This window comes from Electrona antarctica (assembly GCF_951216825.1).
Source record: "Electrona antarctica genome assembly, chromosome: 17".
Taxonomy (NCBI): Eukaryota; Metazoa; Chordata; class Actinopteri; order Myctophiformes; family Myctophidae; genus Electrona; species Electrona antarctica.
In genome coordinates, this window is record NC_136798.1 from 21,187,107 (window position 1) to 21,195,936 (window position 8,830).

Consider the following 8,830-nt stretch of genomic DNA (forward strand, 5'->3'; position numbering starts at 1 on the left):
ACAACAACTTCCTGGGTCACGTCAAGGACAGTCTAAGAAGGATAAGACGCGAAGACCGTACGGCCGACGCCATGTTGCTTTGGAAGGAAAGAAACATGCGCAATGGGCTATATGCAGCCAACACTTCCGCGTTCAGCTTCCTTGGTCTCAACTGCGCATGTTTCTTTCCTTCCAAAGCAACATGGCGTCGGCCGTACGGTCTTCGCGTCTTATCCTTCTTAGACTATCCTTGGGTCACGTGTACATGCGTGGTGAATAGGGTGAATAGGGACAGCGCTGTCAGTAGCGTTCTATCAGTTGCTGTCAGTGCAGTTATATTAATATTATACACATATTATACCTTTAGGAACCACAGCCAGAGTGTTACTAGTTAACACACCTGACACAACTACGCGTAGGATCCACCGGCCATTCACTCAAAGATGGTGTTTTATTTCACAAGTGCTGGTAAGTAAGTAAGCTAGGTTTAGTTACAGTACACAGTAGAACCATCATTCATGAGTGTTCATTTAACTCTTGAAATTAAACGAATTACAGGTCCTTCGATTTACACTCATGTGTGGCCAGTGTGGGTCCATTTGGGTCAATATTTTGTACTCAAAGTTATATTAGCAACACTCGAGGTTTTTATTGTGTAACTCCTTGTTGGTGACAGAGATCAGCTCATTTCATTGTAAGTTTTCAGTCTGTAATTGTGGTATTCCTTGTTTTGTAGTGGTGGACCCTCCCCACACAATATATATGGGGAAGGACAAATATGAGAGTAAGTAAACTCCAACAATATCATTTAAATAACTTCTGTCTGTGACTGTGTTTGTCTCTCATGAACCACTCCATACTGGTTAACAAGCTAAAAGCAATTGGTTTTGATAGCACATCAGTGAGCTGGATGCAATCCTACCTGGAGGGGAGAGAACAGTTGGTGGAGGTGAAAGGAACAAATAGTAATCTCAGCAAGGCAGATGGCTTCTTGGTTAGAGTGGGTGACAATATTATCACACGAAAAGATGAAATTACCTACCTAGGTTCCATCCTGGAGGCAAATCTTTCCGGTGATAAAATGGCCACCAACGTAATCAAAAAAGTCAACCAAAGAACAAGATTCCTATACAGGATCTCCTCACTGGTCAACAAAAACACCTTGAAGACCCTAACAGGAGCCCTCATACAAGGTTTCTTTGACTATGCATGCACCTCTTGGTACCACAGCACCTCGAAGGCCCTTAAAACAAGGCTCCAGACTTCCCAAAACAAACTGGTCAGGCTACTACTTGGCCTCACTCCCCGAACCCACCTCACCCCTGCCCACTTTGACAGGCTGGGTTGACGACAGAGTATAGCATCTTAAGTTGCAATGGGTCTGGTCCACAAGATTCGATACACCACCAAGATACCCATGTACAGTACCTGTCTAAACACTTCCTTAATGTTAACGAAGTCCACACCCACATCACCAGAGGGAGTTCAACAAACCATGAACCCAGATTCGGCACAAACAAGGGACTAAATTAATTTCGCTCCTATGCCACTAAAATGTGGAACGCCCTACCAACAGTCATTAAGACATGCAAATGACATGCAAAATGCAGGGGCACGGTGGCACAGTTGGTAGTGCTGTCGCCTCACAGCTAGAAGGTCCTGGGTTCGATTCCCGCTCGGGGCGCTGGCGGCGTGTCCTCTCCTCCGCGTCATCAGTGCCCATACCCGAGGCGGGGTAGGCGAAAGGGCCTTTCTGTGTGGAGTTTGCATGTTCTCCCCGTGTACCCTAGGGTAGGTACCCACTACCCTCACAAAAAACATGCAGTAATCCTGGTCTCTAAACTGCCTCCCCCTGGCCAGCCTGATGGAAGGGAAAGGAACTGGTTGGAATAACGTGTTCCTTCCACGCGCTACGTCCAACCAGGGAAACTCCCCCCTGTCAGGTGTAAAGGAGCGACTTGGACACTCATGCATGAAGGAAGCATGAGTTCAAGTCCGTTGCTCTCCCCAGGTTGGCGGAGGGTGTGTAGAGCCCAGGATCACATTAGATAGTTGACACAGGGGTGAAAAAATGGGTTACAAAATCGTGGGATAAAAATTATAGAGTAAAAAAAAAAAAAGACATGCAAATCCCTTGACTCCTTCAAAACCGCTCTCAAAGGGCACCTACGGATGGCTGCAATTTGAAACTGGCCCCCAATCTGAATCCCCCACCCACACTTTATTCCCCTCGCTGTATATATATTTTTTCCCTTTTTACCTCCTTGGCTATATAGTACTGTATATTTGTACGTCTCTAAATGTTATGATGAATTGAACATGGTGGACCCTATTGTAAACAAGTGTAATGCTTTATGGTGTCCACAGTTAACAGTCTTATATTGAGTTGTGCTCAATGAGTTGTGCTTGAAATGTACTGTAATTCTCAAACTGTTAATACATTCTTCAATCAATGAACACTTCTCACTCACTCACTCACTTTGATGTGATTGACTCAGATACTTGGTCTGTTGCAAATGTGATATTTAGTCTAATGTGTTTTCCAACAGATGAGGATCTAATCAAGTATGGATGGCCTGAGGACATCTGGTGAGTGATTTATTATTTTATTGTAAAATTATGTTTTTATTTTAGATATTTTCAAGTGTTACTGTTGCATAACTATTCAAATGAATAGTGTCACAGGGTAGTGTTCAATGCCTAGGAGTAGAAACGTGATTTCCTTTTCGGGAAAAATAAATAAAAACTGTAATTTCTTCCCCCAGGTTTCATGTGGATAAGCTGTCTTCAGCTCACGTTTACCTGAGAATGCCAAAGGTGACAGCAAGTCCTCATAATCATGGAATGAAACAAATATTTTAATCCCAATGTTGAATGTGTCATGTTACTCCAGCTTGCGGCCATGAATCTGTGCTTTCTCCTCTTTTTTTCAGGGTGTGGCGATAGATGATATCCCCAAAGAGGTCCTGATTGACTGTGTACAGTTGGTGAAAAACAACAGCATACAGGGTAAACCTCTTTTGACAGCATCATCACTAGTGTTGCATCAGTGCTTGGTCAATTCCAGTGCTTTGCACGTTCAGTTCCATAATGATTATGGAACTTAAAATACATGACAAGTACGTACTGAAGCAGAGGCTAAACCGAGATCTGTGTGATTATTTGAATCTTTTTGTTCTCTTCCCGAAAAGGAAATAAATAGCCTAACGATGGGCATAGAGCCCTGAAGTCCTCGCTCATCCAAGGTTTTCGTGGTTTTTCTCTATGGAGAGTAACGTGGGGTCATCTTAAAATCGTCTCGTATAAGAATTGTGGTCCAGAAATAAACAAACTGTCCCTGTGATATTGTTGGGGAGGTGTCTGTATCGTTTACGACAGTCAGTCATATTTTATACAGTCTGTTTCTAGCGAAAATATAACAAATTCGGCATCAGTAACATTAGCGTAAGTTTATTCTTCATATCCATATGAGTGAAACGGCTGGGATGGATTTGTTTATTTTTAAAACACAGTTCTTATATGAGGTGATCCCCCTAATATATAAGGGGATACCATTTAATACCAATTAAAAAAAGTACACAAACCCGTGGACTTAGCGCCCTTTACTGATATTGACATCAGACTTCGGTGCTCTATTGGGCAGTGGCCCTGAAAATGCAATGCACACCCGATGTGTTCAGTTTTGGGGATCTGTTTCAATTTTGGTAAGAGGTATGCTAATCTTCTGTAGCTTCCTTCTAATAAAGCTATATATCCAAATGTTGGCTGTTGCAATTATCCAACTTTCCTTCAGGAATGAATACAGTCTCATCTTATGTTCTTGTTTTCAAAGGTTGCTTGAGCTTTGTCATTGTAATGAATCTGTAGTGTCCCTGTAGTAAGGCTGACTCTATGTTTGTTGACAGGCTGCAAGATGAACAACATCAACGTGGTTTACACGCCGTGGGCCAATCTGAAAAAGACAGGAGACATGGATGTTGGCCAGATTGGCTTCTATCGACAAAAAGAGGTAAGTGTTCTCTGTTGCAGGCTAACGTGGTGGCAAAAAAATAATATATATAAACATATATTTGTACCCCCTTTTCCTGTCTCTTTAATAAAGCTGAGATGCTAAATAATAAGGATAATATTAAAAATAAATAGCTGATCTGTGCTTCGCTCCGCAGGTGAAGACTGTGGCCGTGGATAGGAAAGTCAATGAGATCGTGAACCGGCTGGAGAAAACGAAAGATGAGAGATACCCCGACCTGGCGGCAGAGAAAGAATCCAGAGACAGAGAGGAGAGGAACGAGAAGAAGGCCCAGCTCCAGGACCATAAAAAGAAAGAGAAGGAAGACTTGAAGAGGAAAAAAGACCTGGATGAACTCAAGTAGGTTGACAATTAAAAGATGTTTGGACCATACTGGTGTCAATACATGTTATCTATTTGTAGTTTCAGTGATAACTCTATAGACGAGTTGGCTTTGGCTTTTTTTTTAAATTGTTCATGAATCAATCTATGTACAAGGGACTGTTTTATCCAGCTAGACTTTTCAAATTGATCTGCTCTGGGAGTGTACATCTCAGGAGGAATTAACTGGCATAATATAGAGTAATACTATAAATAAAAATAAATAAAGTTCAATTAAGTAATTTTCTACTTTTTTTGTAGATATTTGTAGGTTATTTTGTGCTAGTAGTAACAGTAAACAAGAACATTACATTATGGTTGTTTTTGAACAAGTGAGACCTCTAGTGGTCTATAAATTAGGCTACACTCTACTACTATTGACTCTGGTTTGTTTTTCAGGTGCTATTCTTCTCTCATGACAAGTGATAAAATGCAAACAAATGAGGTCAGTATCGTCTTCACGGTTGTAAATTAGCCTCCTTCATTTTGAAAGTTTTAACATAACATGAACATACCGTCTTTTCCAGGATGGGGGCAATGACTCTGATGACTTCATGTGAGAGCAGAAACAGGACAGCCAGCAGAGAATCTTCTTCCAAAAAAACAAATATGTTGTTGGGTCGTTTTTCCCCCCACTGCTTGCCTACCAGTACTGTATGTTGACACTGGACAATGACAAATGGATTACTTTGCTTTTTTTACGCTTGGAGCTGCAAGTGAGGTACCGAGGGACAGCACCTGGACAGTTCCGTTTGCTGATTGGTTCAAACTGGTTCCAAAATGAGTCCATTGGTTGGAACTTGTCGACAAAGGATGACATTGTATAGGATGTAGCACAGCACAGGGCAACATTGTTGAAGCATCGCTGCAGTTTGACTTGACAAAAAAAGGCCTGTTTTAAATGCCTTCTAAATCAGTTGTTCTCACACTTTCAAGATTGTTCAAAAATAGCAGATGTACGAGCTTGTGCTGTGAGATTGTTGTATCTGCTATTTTTGAAAATGACAGATGCTTTCCCGGTTTTAATGGGTTAATGGCATTACACTGTACGTCCAGTCACACGGATAGGAAACTTCACCTGACCCTTATTAGTCACCTTCCTTGTATTTTATTTGTACATGACCATTGCATGCCATTGATTCCATGAAATACAATTCGGTGTATGCAATGCATTAATTTCTTTTTCATTGCCTTAAGAAATATTGGCACCTCATTGTCAAGTCCTTTTGTTTCCAAATTAGTTCATTATTAGTTCCTTGATGCATTTCATGATATATATACCAATGATATTCTCAGTTTTAAATGGCCTATTTTCTTTGTTGTGTGGGAATCAGGGGCCTTTATTTCAGGCTTATTCTATGGGAAAATGTTGAATTATATGTTCAATTGCAAGAGGTGCCAATCATTTTAATAACTGCATTATTCTCTAAAGGGCCATTCACAACAAGAACTCTTACTATAATGATAAGTATATGTGGACTCTGCCATCCGCTTGAGTTAGAGTGATTTAACTATAACTATAGTTAAAGTAGTAGTAATAGTGATTGTTGTGAACTGCCCTTTACAGTATTACATCTAGCTTTTGGATTCCATTTGGTTGTGATCGTCTAGATTAAGGGAAATGTTTAGATCTGGCACCATTGTTATGTTTACAACAGTGCTACTACGATTATTAATTAAAACCACCCCCCCTTCATGTGGCATTTATTTTTAAAAGCTTTTTTTTGGTCTATTTTGTTTTGGTAAAATATATCACAAGCTGCATTTGAACCCATGTCATAGGGCTGAGTCACTCATGGCATATGCAAGTATGTAATATGACAATAATATACCGTCCTTAACAGCCATGTTTGTGGAATGACTGAAGCTAACCCTGAAGTGAACACATTTTGTATTATATGAGAAAGCAATGCAGGATGAGCCATGTCATTGAAATCGGATATATCATGTTTTCAAGGAAAGGTTCATAAAGGCCTATATTATAAACAAAAATGAACAGTGGCAAGCAGTCTCATCTAGGCTGGTTGCGTGGGAAGTTAGGAACCACTGTGTTAAATGCCTTAATTGTAATAGTAATGTTTGCCCTGTCAAAGGGGATTATGATGCAGGGCTAATGCATGTTGTGAAGTAGAGATTCCCGTCAGTGGGCTAATCCCTGTGTTGTAATGTATTAGCTCTGGACTTGGCTGTGTCTGTGTCTGCAGCCTATAGTTGAGCCAGGTTTCCGCTCATTATGGATCTGTCCTCTTGAGCGAGGTTGTCTGGCCTATGACTCAGCGCCTGAAAGGGCCCACAGTCAGCACTTCCCGGAACAGCACATTTGCTGACACTTGGCCTCATTCATGTGATATGGGTAAACAACACACAATATTGTGCATAAATCGTTTAACATTTGTGGAAGAATCAATTTATCCATAGTTGTCCCAGGACACATTCTAGAACCTTTCTCAAAATTATGTGAATAGTCGTTAAAAAAACACGCATGTCGCGTAAAGAAAATGCACAAACAGGCTGATTCACTGAAATTCTGATGTCAATAATATATATATATATATATATACACACACATTTATATTATAGCTTATCTGAAAAATAAATCTTTAAACACAAGGTGGCGTATGAATGCTTTCATTAAACTGATCATAATATCTCTGACAGGGAAGCATTTAGCAGGCTTTCCAGGACAAACACGTTTTACTTGCTGTATACCGGTAGATATAAACAGTAGTAGAACTATGCATGCCAGCAGACAGCTACATTTTAGACTGGAACTGCAGGATCTAGCAGCCTTTATATCTGAGCAGGTAGATGGATGGCTGGCTGAGTGAACAGGTGAGTTGGGGCTGGTTAGCATAGCAATGGACTAGCCAATCACAGAGAAGCAGTAGTAAAGTCATCAGGAGTGAGAGTGTGTGTGTGTGTGTGTGTGTGTGTGTGTGTGTGTGTATGCAGTGTAGGCCATTGGTTCCCAAAATGGGGTTCGGGGACCCCCAGGGGTCACTGAGGGCTCTAGCAAACTGGTTTGCTAGAGCCGTAAAAATCTTCTCTTATGAGGTTCCCTGGCATATCTTTTCAAATGGGGGTCAGCGGGATAATTAGTGTCAATTTGGGGGTCCTTGGCATAAAAAAGTTTGGGAACCACTGCTGTAGGCTATGTGTGTTAGAGACTACAGAACTATATGTAAAATAAAATAAATAGGAAAGAACTTTGCACAGAACACACGGTAGGCTACATTAAATTATATCCAATCCAACTATATAAAAAGGTAGGCCATGTATGGCTACTCTGTAAGAAAGTTAGTTCTTGGACTGGTACATTTTTGTCTGTGACTGTCACAGTTGTTCGAAATTATTTTGTTTTGTTCTTTGATTCAAGATGAGTTCAGTGAACCTCTCTTTGGCAACACTTTATGCAAATTTAAGGTAACCTGTATAAGAAATGATTTCATCAATCATCAAACCCATTTAGATGGCTGGAGCTTGCCAGTACAGGCTGGAGCTTCCCAGTACAGTACAGTACAATACAGTACAGTACAGTACAGTACAGTACAGTACAGTACAGTACAGTACAGTACAGTACAGTACAGTACAGTACAGTACACAGCTATGTCTGTCCCTGGGTCTGTCTGTGTTATAGTGTTATAGCGTTTGTTCACCACCAGGTGTCACTGTTGCACAGCGTAACACACAGACACACACAGGCCAGGGAGAGCTTGTACAGTACAGTACAGTACAGTACAGTACAGTACAGTACAGTACAGTACAGTACAGTACAGTACAGTACAGTACCACTCACTTCAGACGGGTCTGATTTTTAAATTGTCTTGTGCTTTCGTTTGAAATGTTTAATCAATCAAAGATATGCTGCTTAAGTACAATTTGTTGTTATACTGGGACCACTACAGAACATTGCAGATTAACACTTCATACCCAGCATTTCACACACCTCTAACAAACTGGCCACAATTTCAGACATTGCCCATGCAGTTCCAGCCATAATTGGGGTTTGTCTTTGTGGATACAACTGAAAACAAGGAAGAGCAGAGTGGCGTAATACTGCAACGACACCCTGAGAGTTAAGAAGAGCAGAGTGGCGTAATACTGCAACGACACCCTGAGAGTTAAGAAGAGCAGAGTGGCGTAATACTGCAACGACACCCTGAGAGTGAGTTGATTAGTTGTTAGGCCTTCATGTCATTTGTTGTAAGCTGCGTCATAAAGTGCAAATGTCAGCACTTGTGGGATTGAAAAGAAGAAAGACTGATGCCTGGAAAAGCTTTTTGACATTTCTTTGTTTGTGACTGATGAACTGTGGAATCCAGCAGCTAATTGGGTACTGTCTGGAGACTTGTTTGAAAGGAAATAACATTTTTTTATATAGTTGGGTGTGTGCAGGGGTGAAAAGTTGGAATTTTCCAAAGCTGTGCTAATATTTTCCCTAGGACGCCATGGCTTGTAAGA

At 40.9% G+C, this 8,830-nt stretch overlaps 1 protein-coding gene across 1 annotated transcript; it reads left to right on the top strand.

Moving 5' to 3' along the window:
• The first annotated feature begins 238 nt into the window (after positions 1-238).
• ccdc25 (coiled-coil domain containing 25) lies at positions 239-6,072 on the top strand. The gene is made up of 9 exons (XM_079526492.1): positions 239-447; positions 716-763; positions 2,529-2,568; positions 2,745-2,796; positions 2,913-2,988; positions 3,885-3,988; positions 4,146-4,348; positions 4,769-4,814; positions 4,897-6,072. The coding sequence occupies exons 1-9, from the start codon at positions 423-425 to the stop codon at positions 4,927-4,929; spliced, it is 627 nt and encodes a 208-aa protein (XP_079382618.1). The 5' UTR covers positions 239-422; the 3' UTR covers positions 4,930-6,072.
• Positions 6,073-8,830: the final 2,758 nt, after the last annotated feature.